This window comes from Tyto alba, unplaced genomic scaffold (assembly GCF_018691265.1).
Source record: "Tyto alba isolate M040663 unplaced genomic scaffold, T.alba_DEE_v4.0 Super-Scaffold_19, whole genome shotgun sequence".
Lineage (NCBI taxonomy): Eukaryota > Metazoa > Chordata > Aves > Strigiformes > Tytonidae > Tyto > Tyto alba.
The window spans coordinates 4,372,100-4,398,310 of NW_024881281.1; the positions used below are offsets into that span (position 1 = coordinate 4,372,100).

At 42.7% G+C, this 26,211-nt stretch overlaps 1 protein-coding gene across 3 annotated transcripts in view; it reads right to left on the reverse strand.

Annotated features, from left to right (window-relative positions):
• The window catches only part of VPS53 (VPS53 subunit of GARP complex), a 69,868-nt gene that overhangs the window by 18,287 nt on the left and 25,370 nt on the right, over positions 1-26,211 (reverse strand). For all 3 annotated transcript variants that reach the window (XM_033004748.2, XM_042791435.1, XM_042791434.1), the window contains exons 8-17: positions 23,201-23,279; positions 21,825-21,968; positions 20,544-20,686; positions 19,705-19,846; positions 18,081-18,182; positions 14,580-14,674; positions 9,320-9,562; positions 7,710-7,857; positions 6,674-6,756; positions 2,997-3,075 (exon numbers count right to left, since the gene is read on the reverse strand). In XM_033004748.2, the coding sequence (XP_032860639.2) occupies positions 2,997-3,075; positions 6,674-6,756; positions 7,710-7,857; positions 9,320-9,562; positions 14,580-14,674; positions 18,081-18,182; positions 19,705-19,846; positions 20,544-20,686; positions 21,825-21,968; positions 23,201-23,279 (1,258 nt within the window). The remainder of the gene's footprint in view (positions 1-2,996; positions 3,076-6,673; positions 6,757-7,709; positions 7,858-9,319; positions 9,563-14,579; positions 14,675-18,080; positions 18,183-19,704; positions 19,847-20,543; positions 20,687-21,824; positions 21,969-23,200; positions 23,280-26,211) is intronic.

Here is a 26,211-nt window from a genome sequence, read left to right on the forward strand (position 1 = left end):
GCCGAAAGGCACCTGCACACCCGGACGTGGGGCGACGTGGCCGCCTCCAAGGGCAGCACCTGGGTTTGAAGAGCTGGTGCCACCTTCAGAGCTGGTTTTCATGACAAAAACCACAGGATCCTCAAGGTTTCAGGGTACTTTCTTAAAAAGGGGAGGAGAAGAGAAAAACCTTGAGCAAAACCGGGGTGGTTTGGCACGTAACAAGAGCTGCGCTACCTTCTGGGCATAGCGGGGGCTCAAGAGCGCTCCTGGGTCTGCACGGTGGAGTGTCCCCATGTCCCCACGTGTCCCCGTGTCCCCAGAGAGCCAGGAGTGCGGTGGCAGGGCCAAACCAGGAACCACCAGGTCTCTCCTCCGTGTCCAGCACTGACATGGGTCTCTAGTAGAAGGGGTTGCTTCATGATTTAATGGAGGAAGAATCAGTCTCCAAGCTTCCCTGTGCTCAGTAGCATCCCACGGCTGGCTTATCGTTACAGGCTCCGGACTGGGCACGGGGAGCACCCGTAACGGCCAGGCCAGCACCTTCCCCCCTGACCTTGTGTTGCTCGTGCAGGAAGAGGTGGGAGGGGAGAGGAAAGCCAGTGGGTGCTGCGGGCAGCAGACATTGCTGCCTTTGAAACCGCCTCCGCCGTTTTCTGACATGAGTTTTGGTTTGCACTGTTGCATGATGCACCTTGTTTGAGGGCTAAAAGGCACTCATGCTGACTTTTAATTAGCAGCTGGCAGCTCTGACTGCTCTGCTCTTGGGGTTTTCCTTGTATGTACTGGAGAGATTATTAGAGCTCTGTGTTTAAGGGCTTGCTGTTGTCCACTCAATTGTAAGGAAGTAGGAAATAGCAGATGTGCCAAAAGGTTTTAGCAAAATATAAAAACCCAGCAAGCGATCGACATGAGTCACTAAAATGTCCCCCAGCCCCACTTACAAGCACAGTTTTACATATAAATCGATGCTTAATTCAGCAAGTAAATCAAACCTTATCCAGTGCAATCCATAAACTTAATTGGGGCAAAAATATCCCATGCACATTAGCAGTTCCCTCATCCCAACAATTAAAACTAAAGCACATCAGGCAATTTAAGCACCTGCTACAGATCAGTACAACACATTCACAAGTACTTTGTTATCCAGAATATGACAACAGGGGTTTAGGGAAAATTCCTGTCCCACCTCACATCCCAGCTCCCCATCCTACAGCCATGTTTAATCATTCTACACATTCTGTAAAGTTTAAGTAAAGATTATCACCTACAAATTTTGTAATATGGGGCCTTCTCGTCATTTATCATTTTTTCCAGAACACACAAGGTAAAGAATCAGGGAAACTGAGCACCTTTCCCAGCTGAAAGCAATATTCACGATGCCATTTTCTGTGTTAAATCTTTCAAAGTGGCTGGCGGCCAAAGTGGATTTAGAGATTTAAGTATTTCTTAATTTACCTCGATAGTTACTGAACATTTTTGCAAGGAAAAAAAAAAAGAAGTCAGACTCCAACAAAGGACTGGGAAAGCTGAATCCTGGAGGACACCAGAGCGAAGTAAATGAAAAGAAGTTAAACAGGAGGAGCCCTAATGGAGTAGGGGTCCTGAGTCAGACATGCCTTTCCTAGGACAGGAAAATTGGAATGGATCAGGCACAGTCTTTATTCCTTTAATAAAGACTGAAATTTTACACATCCAAATACTAACTCTGTGTTTAAATAATTATATGCGTTTCTTATTCAACTGTCAGAGTAATAACCCAACCCTAAAAAAAAGGGAGGAGGAGGGTGAAGGAAAAAACCTCTTGCACCAAACCCAGCTCTAGTAAAAATCACATAAAAGCGACTCTGTCTGATGCAAATAGTGGAATGTGTGCACAAGTGACAAGTATTTATTTAGCTAATTTCATAACACTTAACTTGTTTATATATCATCAGTCCCATCACATGTGCTGCATTTTACCAGTGTTCCAAAGACAAAAATAAACGGCCTACCAGCTGCTGCTTTCTCAAGGTTGTGGTTTACTTGGGTATAAACAGTCAGAGTTAAGTGATTCAAATACTACTACGCCACGGAGGTTCAGGAGATCTAAGGAACTGACATGGCACACACACAACACCTGAAGTGCCAAGCCCTTCCTAATGGTGTTATTTTACTGGGGAAAAAAAATCCCCTTTTCATTTGGAACATGTACAAGCTCTATTAGCAGCTGCATTCCACTTCAAATATTAGCTGGGGGTGGCGAGGCTAGTTACAGCTGGAATACATCATAAAGCAGAAAGCTATTAAAATTCATGGCAGCGAGACAGTGTGTTGATCCTACAAAAATGGAGCTCTATGTTTAATATTTCTAATTAAAAAAATAGTTCAATCCACTTTTGTTGTCTTCACCTCTGTCTAAAGCAGTCTGGGTTTTCACAATACTTTGGCAAGGAAACACAGCTCTGTGTTTCAAACGTATAAAAGCCAGCAGTGTAACTGCAACAAAAACCTTAAGCACTAATCATATGGGCCTCTCCAGAAATGGATCCATATGTCCTTGAGAGGATCACAGAAGCAATAGGGCTCAATCTCAATTCTGTATTACCCTTTGAGTACCTCCATTTAACGCCACAAACAAGCAGGGTAGTAAAACTCCTTGTCAAAGAACACAAAGATAGCAAGCGAGAAGGTATATTTGAAATTTCATGCTAAGAAAACATTTCCCAATTTTAAAGGTTCTCACTGGCATTAGGATTGGAACGAGAAAGCCTTGTGTACCTACAGAAAGTATTTCATTGTCTCTGTGTTTTAATTCGCTGCAAAAGAATGAAAGCTCTATTCTGAATGATAGGAGTTTTTGGGGTGAAGGGTGTATTTACAACTACAGCAATCACTGCTCTAAGAAGGAAGAAGAAATCAATACATGGCTAAGTCTCAAGGCAGCGTAAAAGGAAATGTCAACAGTGAAATTAAGCAAACAAGAACTCCACATGGATTTTAAGACTACCTCTTCCCGAAACAAATCCATCCCCTACCTTGCTCATAGCAGTCAGGGCAGGGTCACAGGCTGCATCCAGGTCCTGCACTAACAGCTGTATGCTGTTGGAGATCACACTGGAGAAAAAAATCAAGCACAAGTTTTAGAATACTACTCAGCAACACAGTGCCAGAACAGGCTTATTTGACTGTAAAAGGAGGAAAATCATCTACTAGCTGACAGCAGCATTATGCTGTGAATACACATGGCTAAAACTTGTACTGAAAAGAAGCTGGGAAGTTCTGCATGCTGTTCATCGGGCAGCTACATAATGGGTTTTAGTGTAGAGAGGACATTTTTCCAGTTGACCTTTCTCTGTTTTTGACACACAGAAGAGGCTGGAGATCAAAGGTGTCAGATGGGGTAACCCCCACCTTTGCATCAGGAAGGGGAGAAACCCCTGAGTACTGAGCCCAGACTGGATTCGGCTTCAAATTTAACCCAGTCTGCACAAAACTAACAATTTATCATCTCTCCACTCGTTCACAGTCAATATTCTAGTACTCACAGAAACTTGCAAAGAGGATTTTAAAAAGTACATCTGTATGAGTTCTGAGTGCATCTCCCATTTGAGAAGATCAAGGCAGATGCCTTATTTACACTATGTCTAGGATTGCCGCCATCCATTGTTTGAGTTTCTCAAGAGACATATACCAGACTAAAGGACACATTAGTCAAACACATTTCCCTCCCTCTTTTTTTTTTTTTAAAGACCATGATATTGCTTACAGACATATCTGATGCCACTATATTAAAATGTGCATAAAGGTGCAAACAACCCTAAAACAACAGCTGAGAAACACTGGCTGCAGCAACTTGGATCACCCTCAAGGGCGTGTAACCCAGCACTCGCATTACAGACAGCTTCTGCTAGAAGTAATAAGTGACTGTGTTTCACTAAGTAAGTAGAGTTTCTAAAAACAGTGTAAACTTTAAATCTGCCACAGATGCCTGCTTACAACTTTGGGGTTATAGATGTAATAACTGGATTTTACTTTTGCTCTTTCTCATGATGGTAGCACAGATGGGAATCGTAGCTCTACAAGAAATCTGACCAATGCTTCTGCAAACCACCTTTCCCCCTCTTCATCTTCTTTGTGAAGTTCTGGGTACTACTCTGGAGTTCACTGTTCAAAATATTTTTACGTGTCCACCTCCTCATGGAGATATGGTATCACCTACTCCTAATTCTGCTGCTGGGATCTGGGTGTTGTTCTTCACTGCAAACCACAGAAGTTGTCTAGGCCCTTTCCAAAAGCTCTAGCACATAAAAACTGGAATGGGATGCCAAGTAAAAGACTGTTCCTTCAGAGGAATTAATTTGTTTGTAAAGGCAAACTAATCCAAAATTAGTTGGAAAAATTAGTATGGGAGATGAAATGACTACTGGCTTCAGGTTACATGATCTGAAACTTGCATTGGGATAAAAAAAGCCTGTGACCACTTCTGCTGGTGCCTCTGCTTCTGCTGGGCACTATGGGATTTACTCCCGGGGGGGATTCCACCAGCTCAAGCAATGCCAAGGGAGCCAGACTGAAATAACTGTCTCTTGGGCACAGCTGACTCCTGCAGGGAGCCTGCTGTCAGTGACTCGTAGAAAAGAGTTGTGGTTCAGCACCAAAAAATGAAACACAACCCTCTCGCAAGTGGAAGGAACGCAACTTCACTGCTGATCTCCACATGTCAGGAGTCTGTCCAAAGCTGAGTCACCAAGTACAGGCGCTCACCTAAGAACCAAAAGATTGCAAACGAGGGAGAGAAACCTATTTGTCTACACTTTAAAATAAATACCTTCTGTAGAGGGGTAACGGTGCAGCAAGAAGCGCGTTGCAAACGCAAAGCATCATGACATGCCAAGAGGGCTTGGATCCTGGTTCTGCTAGAAGCCACCTGAAATCTTAGCCCCAGGCAGCACGTAACAGCACTTCAGCAGCCGTTAATGAATCCTCATACAATCCCTGACAGATGCACAGAAGCTGATAGAGCAGTAAGCTGAGGCCAAAATTGAACAGTATACTTCTAGTATAGTAAGCTCAATGCTTCAGGCCTTCAAAGGGTCTCTAAACGCTGACCATAATCTCACAACAGATCTATAGGGCAGCGGGGTGGGAATCATGAATTTCTGGATTTACATGACAATAATTTTCCTTCTGTTGAGCTTCAAGAGCTCATTATTTTTCCACATTTCCTAAAGAAAATGCTTAGCCACCCCAGGAGCAAACCCCTCCTGAGTCAATCACTTTATACACAGTTGGGGTGGTTCTGCACTCTCCTTCTTTGAAGGAAGAAACGCTTCCCAGGGTGTGTAAGCAGCAACATTTTATCACTTTATAACTGTACCTAACAAGACATCAAATCCCAGAAGAAACGCGTTTGATGTTGAATGACCAAATGCCAGAGAGGTTTATAGCTATGACTTACACTGACAGCAAACTGGACAAAGCGCTATACTGGAACAGACTGAAAGTCAATTAAAAAGCCTTTGTTACAAGATACATCAGGCCTGTCAGTTTAAAGCTGTCCAAAACAGCAAACGTGAACTATACATTTAAACAATTTTCCAAAACACGTCACACTGGCTGCCGACAACCAACCACTTCGTGAGGCAGCCACCGTGGAAACTGAGCAGCAGCTCAGGGTAGCTGGTGCCTGATAGTCAGGTCACAATAAAACATAAAACTCACCCTCAATTTGTCCATGCTAAGAAAATCCCATCATAGGGCATATTTTACTTCTTCTCCCCAGCTTACCTTGCTTGCTTTGGCTTAGCAGACACAGAAACCCTAGCTTTTGGTCAGGGATTCACTCTTAAAAAGGTTTGAGAAATATCTAAATGGAAGGGAGTCTCTGCAGCCTGGAATGGAGCCTGAGACCACGTGAAAAACCTGGATGGAGATTCAGTGGGATCCTGCCCACTGGAGCAAGAGAGAAGGAATAACAGGAAGGAAGTCTTCTGAAAAAAATCTTATTGCTATCTGGACTGAATGAATCTTAGTTTTAGGGAGAAGGAGAGCTGAATATAGGGATTATTTTCCCAGCTTTGCCAAGGTTTTCTTTTGTCCGATGTGAGGCAAAACAATTATTTTTTTGCCTCGATTTCCTTCTCAAAAAATATTCAATCTGTTTGTCAGTGGTGGAGAGGAGAGGATGTTAGAAGGGAATATTTTTAGCATCGCTATGTGAAAAGTTATTTTAATGAATGATAATCTTCTCTCAATTATAATTCCCAAATATAAGATTGGATCAGTCTTTTATGTCATATGAAATGGGGTTTGATCATACTGACAAGGCTGCTGATTAACAGTGGGAAGTTAAAGCAGGAAGGAACATACTGAAATAGCTTCCCTTTCTTGAAATGTAACAGCCACCTCACAGAGCTGCCAAGATGCAAATGATGTTTCAAATGGAAACTCACTATTTCCTTTCCCCTTTCCAGTGCTCTTGTTCCTTTGGCTAGGACGATGGGGAACAACTACATCTGAAGTCTGTACTACTGCTGCTCTTGGGCTGGCCAAAGGATGACCATTCCTTCACCAGGGAAATGCCTATGCCTAGGCTGCGGATCTGGGTGGGTCCTAAGACACTGGGATCTTGGACTTGTATTACTCCAGCACCATCTGGCTGACAAACTAGGATGTTTGATATATTCTGGGAGGATGCATCTGCTGAACATACATGCTGAAAGTGTCCATCTCTCCTGTCAGGTTGATTCTCTCCACTAGACTTGCATCCACTTTTTCTTTGAGTTTCTCTTCCAACTGTTAGGAAACAAAACAAGCAACAGAAAGATCAGATTTCTTACTTGAAATGACCATTCTTGAAAACTTCTTATGTCTTGGAAAGGTCAGCTTCTTAAAACTTAATCTGTGCCCAGACTATATCCAAAACTCAGCCAGTGAACACTGGAAATCTCTCCCCATTGGACACCGTAGACATACTGGTCTGCCAGAATGGCCTATGGTGGCACTGTGTCCTCAAAGAAGTAACCTCCAAGGTCATATATGTAACTTTAGTATGACATGCATGTACTAGGGTAACACCGTGGCACCTGTCCTGCTACTAAAGAAGTTTTCCAACACCCTGTCTGTGCCCAAACTGCAGAGGAGGTTTGCCAGTTCTAGTGGTGGAGAGGCCTTGATACGGCCAAACATCACAGCTCATCTACTAACCTATGGCATTTTGAAAGCACCTGAAAGTAAAGAGCACTGTGGCTGCAAAGCATTTCAGCACAAATACCTTCTCTCCTCACTCTAGCTTGCCCCAATATTTCATGCAAGCACTTTCCCAAATCTAGCTGAATTACTGTTTTTCTTGTTTTTATAAAAGGGAGATCATTAACCATGAAAAGAGTCTTTTTTTTTTTTTTAATAAAAAATTTGGTTCCAAATCCAAAACAAACTATGTAACAAGTATAAAAGGATAGCATTCAAAACTGATGCTGCAAAGCAGGATTTACAAGCAAATGACTTTTCTCAGGTAGAAACAGCAAAATCAATACTTATCTTTTCTTGAAATATAGATTTAATAACGTAGAGCTCAATAATCAACAGGATGCTAAGAGGAGCAGACACTACTATGGATGTCTTAGTACTTCTGACTCTTCCAGCCTCCACAGCAGCCTACCCCTGAAGAGGGAGCAGCACAGCATCGTGTGACAGAAGAGGGGCTGCTGCTGGGTGCCATCTCAGAGGTGCTGTAGGGGAAAGCTCACCTGCTGGGTGGTTGCCAAGCAGTACTCTGCAGTACTAAGGATGCTGCAAATGAGGCAGAGCTCTTCTAAAGTAAACTTAGCCACTTCAGAGCCTTCCTTTTCTTTCAGCAAACTAGTGATGGTGAGCCCACCGCTGCTGCTGGTTGTCCTGGAAAAAAACAGACAAAACCTGTAAGGCTTTCAGGTGTACAGACACACACGTTGCAAAATCACTTCTAGATTCCAAAGACATAAAAAGTCCTTCTGACTACAAAGTCCAATTCCCTGAGCAACACAGGTCAGTGTCATTCTACATCAAGAACACAACTGCTATTTTGGTTAAAGAATATCTTTTAGAAAGACAAACAGAGCTTTGTATCAAGTCTTCAGGCAAAGGACGACTCACTTATTCACAGCACGGTAGATTAGGATGTAAGTGGAACACAGCTTTCCTCAGCTAGCTTCACCTTCACTGCCAGTTATTCAAAATCTAATTAAAGATTACAGAAAAATCTCAGTAACTATCACGCAGCTTGTCATATTTATCTTCTCAGTCCTAAACAGATGTCAACATGCAGTGGAAACTTTGGTAACCTGTATTAAAAACTGATGATATCAACACAGTAAATTATAGAAGATGCGGCTTCTCTCCACCGTTTTCCAGTGATTAATGGCTGTGTATCAACAAAGGACACAGAACAGTTTAGAGTCAGGAAATTCCCTACCTCTCAACTCTTTATAATCCAAATCCATTAAAAAAATAGGACAGTGTTATTTATCTTGGACAGCAAAAATGGAGCACACAAAAAAATGTGTATAAAGAATGCAACTGAGGTCTGATGGAGAATGCACATTAAATTTATCTTTCCACTTGTCTGGATGTAACCCTCTCCCCTTCCATCTGTAAAAGATTTTACTGGTTTCATAAATTCATTCTGCTGCTCTCAGGTTTACAAAGGAAATAAACCGAAGATGGTAAATAGCATACCAAATCATCTGTAGTTAAGGTTGGCAATATCTCAAGGAGCTCCTTTAGCCTGTACACTTACCCATATTGGTGTAAACCCATGATTTTCTTTATTTTCAATGGATTTACATCTACATACTTTATTCATACATGTATAAAATGTTACAGAGCAGAGGGAGTTACAGGTAAGCACTTTAGCATCACACAAATAAACTACCTTCATCATAAATTATTATATGTATAATGTTTAGCTAAGGCAGCTAAGAATCACAGTATGGCTTTGTTACCCAAGCGGCAGGGTAAATGCAATTCTGAAAGCCAGACCTCTCTGAAGAGACTTGGGCTGGCATTTCAAATGGAACTTCAAGAAACTGTAAATCTGACTGTTAATCAAAGCCAAATATGAAGCTATCCTCCAGGGGCCCGTAAAAGAAAAACAATGCCGTGACTGTCTATTTGGTCTCTTGCTGTTTCTCGGTGCAATGAACTGAACTTTTGAGAAAGTCGTGAGGCAAATGCAGTCATATTACTGCTAGACGATTTATTTGACAGTGAAACGTAAGTGTTCACAAGTATATATTTATTAATTATCTTTACAAAGCATCTGCTCCTCCCTGGAATGTCTCACCAGATTGTGCTGCAGCATTTGGGAAGCAAAACTCACTTGGGCAGGTTTCCAGACAGAATTTTCCAGGCGTATTCCCGAAGGTACTTCTGGAATATGGTGGTCAGGGCTATCATCGGCTCGCCGGTGCTGAGCTGGGAGCACTGCACCATGCACTTCTTGTAGTACACAAAGAGGTCAGCACAGCTGGGCAGGACGGCTCCTCCCTCATCCACGTTGGGCTTGGGGGGACCCTGAGCCTTGAAGTCAGCCACAAACCTGTCAATCAGTTCGCCGAGATTTCTGATGTGGGGGAACAATAGAAAGGTATTTTAGTATGTTGGGGGAGGAAATGGAGGGAAGGGAGAGAATAATGCTTAAAACCAGATGCCCTGTCTTGTGACACCAGCAAACGCATTCATATTTTAGCAGTTGGGTATTCCAGCCGTTCCTTATCTCCGCCCTCTCAGCACAAACCTCGTGCAATAACGAGGACTGGACCAATGAGGAACGCCCTTTTGCACTCAAGAGTGTTAGTGGCAGCTTCAATCTGTTCTCCAGTCACATATAAAAGCTCACAAGTCTGCCAGGACTAGGTTCAGCACATTTGATGCAGGTGCATAAAGCGTATGCTCGAGTTTCATTCCTGGCACCGGCAAAAGTAACAGTCGGGCTTCCCATATCAGCGGCCTCCGGAGCAGGCCTCGGGGAATCCAGCTTTTAAAGGGTTGTGCTCAAAATGGTGTGCCATTTGCCATTTCTTGGTCCCATTTGGATACCACCTGGTTTTGCACAACTTCACACATCCTTTAAAGAAGTTTTATTTAGCATGAGCGCAAAGTGCACTTCCTACTTAAACTCTTTTTAAAAGCACAAAAAGCCCTCCTATTGTCTCCAGTGATTCATTATAACCTGGTCCTTACTCAAATATTTTGGTCTTTAGGCAACAATAAACTTCACTCCACCATTTCATCGCGACAAAAAGGCTTTTTAGCATGGCAGAGGGCCAGAACCATCAATACAGAACCAAAGAAGTCTTCTGATCTTCTGCAGTTCCTCTGGTCCTACTCCTCCAGAGACAGCACATCCATTTCAGGAACCACGACCAGCTTTCCTGACACTGAAGCTCAGCTAAGTGGAGTAACCTTTGCCAGATGAACTAAATTACAGCAATAAACCTCCTCCCCCAGACACACAAATACAACCCTCCACAAGGAAGTCTGACTTTTGAGGAATCTATAGACATTTCAGATGACAGAGGGGCACTCTTCTGACCAAAAGGAGTTGTGAAGTTCCTGTATTTTATATTCCTGTTTCCACTACGGTCTTGGCTCCACTTCCCCCAGCTTCCCCCTTCTCCCCCTCACTGCTAAAGGTGTAATGGTTGTGCCGTGCCATGATCCAGGGTACTTAAGCAGAAAGTCCAGTCCTTAGAAGGAGAATGAGATAAGAAAGAACCTGAACTGTAACTTCTGCAAGAAACCGTTATTTTAAAAAAAAAAAAAGGCATCACATTACTTTATAGTCAATATATTATTTTTCAGGAACAGACTTATTTGGCAGAACTGCAATGCTGCCCATAGAAATGAAAAACCTTCTTTAAAAGCCTGTCAAAGAGTTACAATTTGAAATGTCCTCCTAATCTCAGGCCAGCTCACAGGGCACCCAGCACAACACGAGAGTTCATGCAAAGAGACTGCACTAGTGTCCCAGGATGGGCACAGCGTTACTGCCAGCACCAACGGCGCAGCACCCGAGACTCTTCAGCACATTCCACTTACCTCTGCCAATGAAAGGGGAAAAGAAACCCGCCAATGATGAAAACTTTTCCCCAGTTTCTGTCCTGCCTTTCTTTTCATCTTGTGAAAGAGAAAAAGCCACTCTGATTCCAGTTTACCAAAGAACCCACAACAACTCACAAGTGGAAAAGTGACCTGGCTCTTTCCTGATAAACTTTTAGATTGCTGCACGAAGATGGATGAGCTCCTGCTGTGAACGATCCACCAGGCCAAACTAATCTACAGAAATGTGTTTGCAATATCAGGGCTTTAAATCATGAAGCAAAGCTCTTTGGCTTAAACTAGGCTGTAGGCTATTGCAAAGACAAGTAGCTTCTTTTTTCATGCTTATTGCTTGCTGCTTAGAGTACTTTACATAGCTCTGATTCCACAGATACACACAGTTCCTCGGCTTTATTACAAGAACTGTAAAAACATCAGGCTGCTCAACTGATGTGATAAATCTCTACACTGGCACGAGCAATTGAACACTGAACTGAAGCATTGATTGTATTTGACCACAGTGAAGCAAAATATACCTCCCCCCGTAGCTGTAGGAGAGCCAAACAGATGGCTGCTGCAGGAGGGCTCACACATGCTGCAAGCTGCAGCATTCCTTCAGGTTCTCAAGTAAAGCGGACGTGGCTTCATCCCTGTCAAAAGTCCCATTAAATTAAACTGCTGCATTTCCACCTCTGCATCTGCACTTTGCTCCATCTGGGCAACAAAGTGAAGCTTTCTTAGCATTCACCAGCCACTTGGTTTTTTTTTTCATTCTCTCAAGTCTCAAGACGCAGTGAGGAATGTCAATGGCTTTTGTTTCTTTATGCTTACCCCACATGTTCTCCTCTTCTCCGCGGCAACGTGAAATGTATCTACATTTTCCCAGTCCCCCAAGGTCTTGTCAACTGGGATGCACGAGCAAATGCAGCTGTCCAAAAGAGCTGGGAGAACAGTGCTAGAGCTTCACGCTTGTCCTGATCCTAACCTGGACAAACTGCCCGTCAAAGGCAGGCCATGAGGACTGCTCTTATTTCAGCACGGGATTGATACAAACAAAACATCAGGACACTGTACACTAAGGGAACTAATACATTATTAATGCACACCTCCGTTGATGCCAGTCAACCTTTCACGTTAGTCTCAGTTGGCCCAAATGCAACATGAAGGCTAACAACCTTTGTGTGGTACAATGGGAGCACAAAGAATTCAGCAGAAAAAGCTACGGGGAGATGAAACATGAAGAAGGCAGGAGAGCTACAGAAAATGAACATTTTCTCTATAGACTCTGCAAAAAAGCTCCAAGAAAATTCTCTGGTAGCGCAGATGTGATACTACCTAACAGTAGCATATTTACTGGGCACAAGAACTCTCCAAATCTAACCAAGAGAAAATATGAAAGGAAATCATATAAAGGGAATTTTATTCTGGTTCTTAAATCCTTTCATTCCTCTATTCCTCTTCCTTTTTTCTTTCACTTCAACCTATTCAGAGTTTTTTCTGCAACTCTGGCAATCGTGACAGCAACAAGGCAATTCCTCAGCAGCATGAGACAAGAACATGGTGTTTAGTAAGTCAGTCTGTTCAGTGATGTGAACAGTTGGTACCTGTTGTGCACTGGGAAGGGCAATGGCATTGAGACACCTGGGCAACTCGTAGGATAGTTTCCACGGACCTCATGGAGGCCACAGACACACCACAAAGAGAAAGCACCATTTTTCCAAAAAATCTGAATGCACACATGCATTTTAGCACACTTAACCATGGCTCTGCATACTCTCAGTACTGCAGATCTGACAGAGCTCTTCCTTCACTCCAGCAGAACAGCTTAGCTCACACGTGCATGCTCCCATTGCTCCAACAGACCACAAAGAGCTCAAGACATATCCCAAAGGGACAGAAATGAAATCTGCTTTGCTGTTAAGAAATCTGATATTTACACTGCAGCTAAGGGTGGAGAGCAGCATCTTTAAAGCCTTTCTTTCAGGTGTCTCCTCTTAAATTGCTACAGATTTTGGCACTGTGTTTCTCTAAATGGGTATGGAAACAATTTTTCAAGAGAAAAGGTCCAGGCTGCTTTCTGCCACAGACTTAAGGCAACGATGAACAAAACTGTCACACTACTCTCACTTCAGAGCCTAAACATACAATTAATTATCTAAGCAACTCCTAATTTTCAGACATCAGCAACAGATTCCTCAAAAGTTCAATCAAAAGGGGAAGAGGAAAGAAAATCATAAAGGAAAGCAATTTTTGGCAGACACGGGCAGCATGGGGAATATTGTGGCAGTCTTTCTTTGAACTCCTTGCAGCCTGTGGCTATAAAGCTAATATAAAACATCTCAGGATTGTAAAGGAAAAGGAAAAAAAAAAAAAAAAAAAAAGCAACTGAAAGGGCTAGGAGCACAGTGGGGTAGAATTACCAAAATGGGGATTAAAATGGCCCCCAGTGAGAAGGGAAGAAATATTCAAACAAGTTAGTGCTCAGTTGGCTGAGGGCAGGGGGGGTGAAATATCTGTTTCCCTTTGTTATACTGCAGAGTGGAACCTGAACTCAGCAAGACAGACCATTGTGCAAGGTTTTATGTATTTATTTTTCCTTAAGCATAAAAGGTTGATGGGACATGGGAAAGCTTTTTCAGGATGGCTATCTTGAAGTATGGACAAAATCAGGACACTACGAGCCTCGAGTTAAGCACACTCTCATGTGTAAGTCCTTGGAAGACTGAAGGACACAGACAGATAAGTTACATGAGGCAGGCACCTCTTTCTCATTTTCCAGCCTCTAACCTGAATTAAAAGACTGTATTGAACCTTTTTCAACTATCTCCTCTCCCAGTTGGCACTGCAGTTGTTAGAGATGTTATTTAAACCCTGGTGTGAATCAAGGTGCAAAAGAAAGTGTGGTGAGAGCTCTAAAAACTTCTTGGATCTCTAAGCTGAAAGCCCCTTTCATTCAAGTTATTTTTCTGCAAGTCAAAGAGGAAGACGAAGGAGCGTTCCAGGGATTAAAGCCCCTGACAAAGTCCCAGTCTGTGAGCAATGATAATGTTATCTCACAGCCAGCTCATCTACAGCAGCTTTCATCTAAGGATCTCAAATAACTTATTTCTATAAAGCAAATCTTGGAACTCCTCTGCCACGAAGCCACATGTGTATTTTACAGAAAAAGCAAACCTACTATTTGTGGAAGACATGAGGCGAAAGAAAGGCATATGTCTGCAGTGGGAATTGCAGAGGCAACAGAAGCAATTTCAGAAACGCTAAGCCTCTTCCACAGAAAGGCATCGGGCACCATTCCTGCAGGCCTTTGCAATTACAGATGAAACCAACATCCACAGCCCTCTGAATGCACATTTTTGCCCAAGCAAAGGTCCCACTCATTCTAACTTTCTTGAGCCATGAATACTGCTCCTGATGAAATTAGAAAGCAGACTTTCAAGAAATTATTTTTCTGCAGCTTGCGTACAGAATCTGGTACAATCCAACTGCAGTACAAATTCAAAAGCAAACAAACCCAAAAGAGCATGTTGGTTACTCACTTGTCCTGGGACTCGATATACACATAAAGGTGAGGCTCAAAGCACTTGGAAACAATGCCATGAAAAGGATTGTCAGGGACCTTTGGCTTCTTTGGCTGTAAGAGAACATTTAGAGTGTTGGTTTCACACCTGCCCCGTAAGACTTACAAGAAACAGTAATGCAACGATACAGAAGGATCTAAGTCTTTACAAATATTACAACACAGAAATTTGCTGTCAAATAATCAAAGGCATATAATTGACAGTATATACAGGGTCAGTATGTCCAAGTCATCCCTTCCTCTTACAGAGCTGTTAATATTCCAAGGAACTATCTTTTCACATGTAAAATATTCTTTTCCTTAGAGAGAAGGAAGAATCCTAATGTAGTTTGTAAATAAAACCTTGGCAAACCCTCTGAACAGTAATAAGACTCCACTAGTCACCTCTGAAAAGAAATGCAGCAGTTATTTGGAAGCAACGTTGAAAAATCCCTACATTTTAGAACATTAAGGGTAACAACTCAAAGTTACAAACTTATCTGGATGAATTTTATTAAGATAAACACTACATAATTACTGTAGGAGCTGGAATTATACAGGCAACATTACAGGACTACTTTCATTGTGAAATATCACATTTAGAGTGTTAAGCACATATGCCATTTGGGAGTCATCAGTTTACTCTCATTTTAGTTTGGTACTGCACTCTACGCAGTGGCCAAGCACATCTCACTGAAGCTACTGGGACTACTGAAACGCTGAAATTTTGGCATGTTTAAGTACCAGGCTGGGTAGGGCCTTTAAGCTCATCTTTGCCCTACAGCTATTTTTTTTTTTTTTTTACTGATAGATAATATTTCTTGCTGCTTGCTGGCAAGCTGACAATTTTTCACTGCCTGCAAAAAAGGCTGCAGTGACTCTGGAATGGAATTCTTGCCTCTCTCTGCAAAATGCCAGGATCAGCTCCCAGCCAATAAAGATATGAATTTTTCCAGCTGAAATTTTTTTTTAGCATAAGAAAAGCAAAACAAGGGAGCCTAAAGGACACACTCTCCTAAATGACAGAGGAGGTGGCACGAAGTCATTTGCAGAAATAGCAAAGAATGACAAGGCAAGCATTTCTCAAGTGTTCTCAGAAATAATTAAGACTCAACGACACAATGAATACTAACATATGGCTGACAACCTAAAGCGAGCGAACGGTTTTATGGAGACCAGACCACCTCTATGAGACTGGCTTCGTTAACCTTCTAAGAGCATGACTGGAGAATGTAAGTTTTTACAGCTTTGGGAGAGAGCCACTACCCAGCATTCTCTGCCCCAGCCCCTTTGCCAGTGCCTGCCCTTTTCTGCCGGATGCACACGCTCAGCGGAGCCGGGAGGAAAACAATAGGTGGTAATTACAGAAACCTTCCAGTCGCCAAGTCTCCAGGATGGCAGCGCCAATAGAAGGTTGCAGATTCATGATGTTTACAATTTACCAGGCTGGAAGAGCCAACTCCTAACGCAGGACTGGTTTTCTGCGTGTGCGCGTGTGTCCTTGCATCATGCTGCTCCCAGCATGTCTGGTGGAGAGAATACTAAATCTTTTAACAGTAGCAGTGAAGCTGTATTTCTGAGTGTGCAATCCTGTCCAAAAGCTGCAGATGTTTAAGCTATTTCCTCCTTGAGTTTGATGGAAATAATAAAAGGTTACTGTTGTCACAGTAAGGAGGTCTGCAGCTGGCCCAGTTTCCTTTCATTACTATCCAAAGTAAACAGATTAAAATGAACTGCTAGGATCACTAACAGAGGTTCTTTTTTAACATGGATTCCCTCCTACCCCAACTCTTGTGCTCCCTCTTACACTCCCAAGTGTCTTGAATTCTCAGGACTAGTGTCTTGGAAGAGCTTTACCACTCAAAACTCTTAATCTTTAACCCTTCCTGTCCCTTCTTTTCTTCAGCTAGTGACAGGAGAAGATGAGACCTCAAAGATGAACTCACCATCATTAACTGCCAGATGTTGGCACTCTGAAACTGAAATACGGGGGCTTACAGGGCTCCCATTTGGCAGACAGGTGCCTGTAGGGCAGCTGCCCTTGCAGCAGAGCCCAGCACTGAATTTTGAGCATTAACACAGGGCGTAGCCAGAAAGAGAGGGCAACCTTGCCACAAATGGCATTTCAAGGGATAGCTCAATGTATGGCTTCCTACCAGCCTCACCACATACAAGAAGCAGAGCAGTTCCTTTCCCAGAAGCACCTGAACTGTTTCTGGCCAGGGCAGTGCATTCTACTGTTCACTAAAAACAGACCTAAACAGCCTAAAAAGGCTTTGTAATTTATCTGTTCACCTGCCTCCAAGGACTACTGACTTCTCCAAGGATGTCCTCTCAGCCCAGCACTGCACACCAGAGCCAATCGACCCCAGCCATTAAAGATAGTGGAAAGCAAGCTCTTCACAAAAAATCCACCACACAGGTGTCTCCTCACGTTCCCAATCTCTGTCTTCTAGATCACTGATAAAGTCTGGCCAATACTAATTGTCCAAGGTGAATTTTAATGGAAAGAGCAAAACTTTGCTTCATCATTCTATTTCAGGACTTCTGGTGTGGGTGGAAGGCAGAGGGCTGCCCTGCTCGTGTGAAAACCTGGAGGGGATGCAGCACTCCAAACTGTGATGGTGGAGAGCTACCACCCCACAAACTCCCCAGAGGCATGGATCTGAGTAGGTCCTAGGGCCCTGGTCATCCATCAGGACTTCACCTGTAAATGGCTTGTTTACAGGACCAAAAATTCACCAAACAAACAGAGGGTAGTACCTTCCCCAGTCAAATTACAACTGAACACTTAGAAAACATCCGTCTGGTGAGTAAAATATAGAGGGCTCACAGGCTTTGGTATTGGTGCCAATTAAAACAATTGCGTTTACTATTCACTCCTTTAGTGTTTGCAGAGGACTTTGGAAAGCCAGTGCTTTTACAAGTGGTTAAGTGTTGCCTGCTTTGCAGAGGTAATGGATGAAAAGCACTACAGAGATAAAAATCCCAGAAGTAATATTTTTGAAGTGAAAATCTAAAACTGACACTTGAAAGTTCAATGAGTTGCCTGGTGATTCCAGACATAGCTTGCTTGGCTGACAAGGTAAAAAAATATGAATTGCAACTGCTTGCAGTGAGAGCTTCTTCTGGGATCTGAAAACCCAACTATGCTAGTTCATCTTCCTTTGACAGAAATCCTTTAGTTACTTTTGAGCTGTTGCTGCATCGGCTAGGACAGAATCCAACTCACCCTCACATGGCAGGATTGTCTTCACACTATTAACTGAAATAAAGATTGCTTTGGTTTCAGTGAAGTGAGACAGAGCGAACCACAGTCGTTCTGGGAGCCTGTATACTGCACAGAGGATCAAAACTGCACTAAATTAATTGCTCTGAAACCAAACCTTTCAAATCAATCTGATGGGAAAAGCTTAGGCACCAACAGAGATTTTGACACAGGAACTGCCTCACTGACAACTGGAGAACTTCAAAGACTTACTTTGTCTGCGTCACTCTTCTCGATCACAATCTCATCTGTTTCTGTCCCAGCTTCATCCTCCAGAAATGGGTTGGTGGAGGGAAGTGGCACTTCTGGCTTTTTCTGTTAAAAGAGAAGAAGCTCCTTAGAGAACAGTCCGCTTTGTCCCCTCTGGCACACAACTGCATCCATGTTTTGCTTTACTAAGCCCTTCAAAGCACTGTACAGCAGTTTGTCTTCTCCAGGCACAGAGGTGACTGCAGAGTGCCGGGCGGTGCCTCTCCATCAAGGTTACAGCACACTCCCTCCTACTACAGGGCTAGAGTCTGGTCCCCCCTCTTCATCGCTCCACCAGCACACTTCATCTTCAGCACCCTCTTACAGCCTGCCCTTCTTGCACCCTGGCCCACCCGCTCTGCCTGAATCATTGCTGGAATGGCAGATTCTCCACCGAGACACCCATCACAGCATGCCCCAAAACGCTGTGGCCGCAGTAAATCCTGTGTTACTGCTCCCACCAGACTGCTTGTCCCCACTGTGCACTCACCAGACAGCCATTTATAATTATAGCCTTCATTTTGTGTATAAAACAGGTCAGATGACACCTAGAATGTCATCGCCTCTAGGCAGCTCAGAAAGGGGGACAGAGGGGATTTTCTTTTATTTCAAGCTACACCCTCCCCTTCTGTTTTTCTCAGTTATAACAGCTTCTCTACGTACCTTCTCCAAAGGGATAACAACCCAGTGAAGCCAATTTAATTAAAGCTGCAAATTTCATATGAAATTTGTCATAAAAATAAAGCCATATTCTTGAGAGATCTAAATTCAGCCAGGAGGAAAACCTTATAGGACTTCCCTTTTTAATTAGCAGCACCTACTGATCCACAGCAAATTACAAGTGGGCCCAGCAGGCTTGCCTTGTAGGTTGAATTATCACATCCAAGTAGACTTCAAGACACCAGCTGGATGGAGAAGCCAACCTCAAACCAGTGGCTGCTGAGCCACATGTGGACTTTGTGCTCCCAGGGCACTTGGCCAGCAAAGCTCTTGGCTGAGATTTCAGGCAGAAAAAGCACAGAGATGACCCCAGAGATATTCACCGAGTTGTTTCTCTTGGCTCTGCATTTACAATCTACCAAATGAAACACTGCAAAATAGAAGCTACCAGCACCCCTGCAAGTAAGACTAACCCAACAAACAATGTGGGATTGAAAGAAGGTACCATGTGGTGAACGTGTGGTAAACAGAAGTGAAGAGAAGAGGGGACTTTTACTTATAATGTGTCACTGACAAGCAGAGAACAAACATTATAATGCAGTCACCATGCCATAATTACTCTGTGGTTCCCCATAGCAATGTGGCTTCAGTTGCAAACAACACAGGGCCCAGGAGAACCAAAAAAGTACACAATCAGTGTACTCTCCTTCTTGTGAGCCCTGTGCCATCCTCTCTCCCACAGCCTGCAAGATCAAGAATCACTTTCCCAACTACAAACCACTGAGCACAGTCACACTAAACCCCCTAACCTGCCAGTGCAAGAGGCTGCAGGTGACACCTTTTGCAGTCTCCCATTACTCTAGCTATGCGTGAGAGGGCTTCCTTCTCCCAAAGAAGCTGCTGAGTTGCTCTTTAGAAATCCCCTTACCACTGTCCCATCAGCTAGAGTGCAACCTGAGAAGCGTTTAGCCAGAAGTCCTTCAAAGTTGGTTGTCCTCTGAATTGCAAACAAAAGCAATTTCACCTCAATCTCCTTTGCTCTTGTGCGCATTATCTTAGCAAGCTCTGTCCTGAAAGAGAGAGAGGGGGAAACAGAAAAAACAAATGTGGTTTTCTATAAAGAGGAAGATCTGAAACCTAACACAGTAATTCAGTCTATGCCCTAGAGAGACTTTCATCACAAAATTCAAGCTAATTCATAAGATGCTCTCTAACATAAAACTGCTTTACGGATCACATTTCAAACATGACCACAGTTGTTTAGAGCTTTGTGGGTAACAGGACCCCATCTCTTAACAGCCAGCACACCACTGCAGCCAGGAAAACCTGTAGTATCAAAGCCTAGGAAGTGCAGTGTCTCTGAATGGGGTCCCAGAACAAAGGCAAAGGTGCTACTGGGACTCTAACTGTCACCTTCCTCTGGTGCCCCGTCTCTGTCTGGCAAAGAGCATGGTCTGAGGCAGTGACAGCATAGTCAGCTCACGCTATTTCACTTGGCTTCTAATATTACTGATTTTTACCTCTGTTACGTTGAAAATTGATTTCCACATCATCTCACTCTCTCAAAAGTACAGGCAGTTTTAGCAATGCTTCTCAGTGTTTTCACTCTTCGCTTGCTTTTAATCATGGACAATTCTATGAAAATATTTGAAGACTGCCTTTAAAGTCCTATGGATATACGATCAACTTGGCGAAAAGACAGGCCAACCTTTTCTTGTAAGGAAGGTGACTCTGCTGGGAGGCACAGCGAGCTCCCCAGATGCTCACCTCGTGACGTGGCAGAACTCCACGGCGATGCGCTCCGTCATGCACCACTCCTGCGGAAACATGCGCCCGTACTTCTCCTCGTAGTCCACCAGCTGACGCTTTATCCAAGCATAGCGCCTGTCGATCTTATCCAGCCAGGCCACCTGAACACGATGGAGAACAACATCTGTAACAGCAGCAGCTGCTAATATTCAGCCTGACGCTTAACTGTGCTGCTGTAGTTTCGCAGAGCAGCTTGGGCTATCGATCAAAGCCAACTTGACCACTATTAATAATACTTCGAATGCTAACAGTCATTCTTCAAAGTGCTTAAACAGATGCTAGACTGAAACCCCCATCTTTTAAAAGAGCAAGTTCTGCTGAAAATGAGGATAAAAGTGCACCTAAATCATGTAGGTGCTTTGAAAACTCAATCCAATAATAATTCATTTGATCCCACCCTCTTTGTTTCACAGACAGAGAAATTAAAGTCAACAGTGGGACGAGAACGCAGGAATTCCTGGATTCTCATGTTCAACTGGTTTTCGCTCTGGGGACTGTGGACCCACAAATTTCTACAAGAATTCTTAAAACATAAGCAGGATGGGATTTTTTTCCACCCAATATTAGTGTTTTCTGATCAAAAAGTAGAAAGATTAATCCAAAAAACTTTGATGGAAAAATGATATTTAAAATGAAGCATTTTAGCCTTTTTCTCCTCTTTGTCACAAATTGTCAACATTTCAAGGTTGTTAAAATACATTTTCATCCAAAGTTGGTTTTGTTGTTTGGTTGTTGGTTTGGGGTTTTTATTCCAAATCCAAGATGATTACCGTAAAATTGTAAAAAACCTAGCATCGGGACAGGAAGTTTAAAAATTAGCTACAAAAATTAATTCACTTCCTGAAAACCCCTCCCTCCCCCTTTTTAGGCATTTTAGGCTTTTTTTTGTTTGTCTGGGGGGAGGTGGTGTTGTTTTACAAAGTTTTTGGCTTTACAGCTTTCAGAATTTAGGTTTTCAACTCTTTACAGGGCAGAAAGTATATCTAACTTGAATTTATTTATTTACTATATTAAGGGATAACATTTCCATTGCTGATATAGGAAACTGAGGTCTAAGTTGAGAGGAAATCATCCTCGCAGAGACGACACTGACTCCCAGCTCATCACACCCAGAAGTCACTGCTTCTGAGCCCTTGGGTTAGAAACACTTCACCACAGGAACCTGTGGAAATGTGAACTTTGTGAACACCAGCAGAGAAAAACGCAAAATCCAAATGTATCTTGCTAAGCTTCTCTTACATCTTGGTTTTCCTGGAAAAGGACCAGATACTCGGAGAGGTGTTGTTTAATAAACTTCTTGATGATTTCCTGTTTGATTCTGGGATCCAGGACATTGGCGACTAGACATGCATCACGTAGGACATTGCTGGGTCCTCCAGGCCTCTATCAAAATAAACAGGAAACAAAGAATTTAAGGTTGAATAGCTGAATGGGATGGGTGTTTGTAAATTGTACTGTAACCAGGATATCTTGTTTTTATCCTTTCCCATTATTCTTTTCTTTTTGATGCTTCTGCTGCTGCTTTTTATTTTCACTTAGGCATCTTTCTTCTGTTGGATGAAAACTGAGCTGCTTCTATTTCACTGGCTGTAAAGTGGTTCTATAGCTCAACAGCCAGGAAGCTCCCTACCGCAGAAGAGCAGCCAGATCCATCTGCAGAAAGAACCATTGTCCCATCATTTCTGCAAAGCCTTCCATCTGCCTAGATATTCTGAGCAACAGCTAAGAGAAGTAGCTGACAACTGGGACAAGCAAACCCCTTTTCTGCAAACCTGAAGGCCAAGTTAATGGGGGAAAAAGCATTCTAGAGAGATCAATAGGCAACACGTAAAGTAGCATCTGTTGGACTGTATTGACTCATACCATGACTTAGTGGAGAAAACAGAAGATTTAGACACATTTTTTAAAAGATGCTCTTTTGATGCTGCTTCATGTGGACACAGATTTGCCTTTCATCAAAGATCTGTTCCAAATACCTTCCTCATTTCCGTACTTGATACTTTTATGAAGAAGCCAGCAGAGCTGGTACTTTGGAAGACAGAACTAGTGTATTCTTTCAAGTAAATGCAAATTCACACTTACCCCCCATATCGTTTGCAAACATTTGGATGCATAATTTTGGGGAAGCACATTTGCTGCCTTAGCTCTAGCCCAGATTTGTATCTGTGCTGTCTGAGTAAACCAGAGACAAACTTGGTGGCAGCATATCAACAGACAGCCTATGCTTGTCTTTCCCTAAACAGGACATGAACCTTTTGTGTCCAACAAATAACTGGAAACCTGGGCAAGATGTCAAGGGAACCCCACTCTGGTCTGGCAGGCCACACGCGCAGTGCTTGGGGCATTCCTTGACCGGTTTGCAGACCTCTCTGCAATAGATGTGCACAGCGTGACAGGAAAAGTGTCATTTCTCTCCCACATTCACTTGACAGAAACAGTGAGAAATATACCTAGTGCCCTACTGCTTGGGAGACTTGCTTGCTTTCTAAAATAATTCCTGAAACAGAGAGAGATCAAATCTAGAAGTCAATGGAGATAAAGGCTGATGATAATTATGTCAGATAGCTTTCAGCAACACTTTTCAATGGGAGGAAGAGGGGAAGCTAGAACTTTACCTTTGTACCTTGAGAAGGAAAGGCTTCCTCGAAGTCAGCCAAGATCTGCTGTCCCAACTCATTCTGTGCTGCCTTCACCCTGAAGAGGACAGAGGAAGCAAGGGCTTTGTTGGTGGTACAACTTCTTTGTTTCATTGCTTGCAAATATTACTACAAAGTAGACTGAAACGCTAACAGCTACGTGAAGGTTTTTAAGGGACAAAAATAGCATGCTAAAGAGAAAACATCCACACTAAAAAGGCCTGTGTGTCAAAACTGGGAGAACATTTGCTCCCTGAATGACACCAGGATGACAACTCCAGCTCTAGAGAATTGATCCCTGAGCTACAGCACAACACATCCCAGATGCTCTTGCCCTGCTGCGATGTAGTATTTCAACAAGGACCAGTTAATCAGCTGAGAAATCAGCAGGGTTCCTGTAGTGCCAATGTGATTGATTTAACTTTACGTTTCTGTGTGTTGACCACATTTCAACAAAAGTATGTTTCTAACACGTAAAAAGCTTCACAATGTCTCAATCTTCATTGTGAACCTTTCACAGTTCCAGGTGCACTGACCTACTTTTAAATGCATCCATGTGAATACTGTTGGCTGAGGTTTTATCCTATAAATCCTCCATGTCTTAAGAAGCATAAAAGAGCAAAGGTATGAAATGGGTGAAAAAAGTTTTGAACAAGCCACAATCTTGCTCTTTATTTAGCTGAGAGAATAAAGCTTCCAATTTCCAGAAATAAAAGTCAATACAGCTTAATTGATACTTCTAGGGAAATGGAAATGCCTACACATATGAGAAAGAGCCAGAACAAACAGTTAGACTCTTAGAACCCTCTGCAGACCGTGAATTCTTCCATCACTTTTTATTATACTGGAAACGCTTTCAGGTCTAAACTGATCATTCAAAGCTGTGGATTTTTCCACTGAGATTGATATGTTAGAAAGAGTGGCTACATTTACTTTTATGAAAATGTTTGTTCAGACTGTGGGAAGAAGACTTTGGATTTTTTTTTTTGTTGTTTAAGACTCCTCAACTTTATCAAGGAATGATCAGCTTCTTTAATCTTCCCATTTGAGGTCCATTAGTAGCAAAACACTACAAGATGACCTGACAATGCTGGAGAACAGCCTGGGTTCTTTAATGGTGCCAAATGCAGAAAATTCTAATCCTTTAAAAGTGACAGTTGAAATATAACTTTGTATCTGTGATTTAACTGTATGTATGACCTGCTTTATACAGGATTTATTTATGGGGATTTTGCTGGAAAAGCTTCCTGCCTGCACTGTCAAACATAATTTTCACTTAAGCTCTCCGCTTCATAGGAATGTTTAGAAGCTCCCCTACTCTTCTAGGTCCAGTTAACACCTTCGTAACTGTGAAACAAAAGGGATTCAGTAGTACATTGAAATAGAAGGAGAGTGAAATGTAAGCAGTAAGGAGGAACCCAGCCCAGCAGCCACAACTACAGGTATAATCCTGCTTAATTTGTACAAATAAGCACCAGTAATTCATTTGAGAAAGCATCACAGAACCAAACCCTTTGATCCTTAAGAAAAAGTAGGAAAAAAAGACACTAAACATGGATTGAAAAATTTTATCTTTTAATTAATCAAGAAACAAGAAGTCTTTAGTATTAGGAGTCACAGAAATGAATGAGTTTGTATAAACAACTGGAAGTTACTAGCTGTGGTACTTCTTTTCTTATGACCTGCTACAGGGACCTTCCTATTTGACAACAGTTGCAGTGCAAGCACAGTGGAGGCACTGAAAAGAGCAGCAGCCAGATTCCTAAAGACTCAACAAATTTAAAAGAGGCACTGTCAGGCAGTTAAAAGCCCTGTCCCCGGGCTTTGTTGTTTTAGGCTCCAATTCAGGAAAGTGCTTAAGGATAGCCTTAATGGAGATTCTCATATCCTTAAATTAAGAAACTTGCAGAAATGCCTTGCTGAACTGGGATGTTAAAATTATGTATTTTTTTTAAATCTATCCTGTTTATAATCTCTCAAAAGCCATCAGGGAAAATGAGGTTTAGCTTTTTTTTTTTTTTTTTTCATATTTTATAAGGTAAGGATAAGGCAGAGACATCAAAGTATCCAAAGGTTTAGGTATGTGTGAGCAATGAGAGGGACCCCCACTGCCCTCCCAGTAACTATCACTCTTTACAACAGCATGCACACAAACACGCAAAATTATTTTTTTCCACAAGCAGGCACCCCAAAACATGAAAAACTTTATGCCACCTCTTTACAGAACGATTGCTTTAGGCAGAGAACAGAGGAAGGCACTCGCTGTAGCCACTAGAGATTACTGCTCCCCATGGAAAGCTGTGAGCCTTTCAATAATTCAGAATAATCTTCATGCAATGGAAACTGCAGCGATAAAAGCCTCGACCCCATGGCTGGCTTCACTCGCACTCACCGCTGAAGAACCGTTTCTGCACGTCTGTGTTTAACCGCTTGCAGAAAGTGAACTGCCCACTAAGGCTCAGCAACCCCAGGCATTCCTGGCTGATAACAGATTTAGGATCTCCTCTGAGGTCGGTTTGATACTGGTATCTTTCCCCGACTAGATTCCCCCCGGCAGCGTGCTGGGGTATCACAGCAGCAGTCTTGGCTTGCTGCTGCAGGGAATTGCCTTTTCCTGGGGTTGCTTTCATGTGCCAAAACCTTTGGTTACCCAAGTAGTAGTGATTTTGTTTCTCTGACTTTTGTTTTATTATTAGTGGCTTTTGTTCTCTGTTTCCCCCGCCTTTAAAAAAATAAAAACAAGAAAACCCACTGTTATGTTTCAAATGACATTAAATTACTAGAAACCACAATCCCTTTAGCCAAAGCTACCAGAAATCTTAAACTACGCCTGGCAGCTTGCTGAGATAAAAAAAGGCTGAGCCAGCCTGTTTTTCTGTGGCAAACTTATAATCATCTTTCTCCTAAATACTTTCCAGGCTTTTTTCCACTATCTGCTAGGCCTTCTCGACTAGTTTCATGGGTGGGTTTGTGACCACTAATTGTATGCT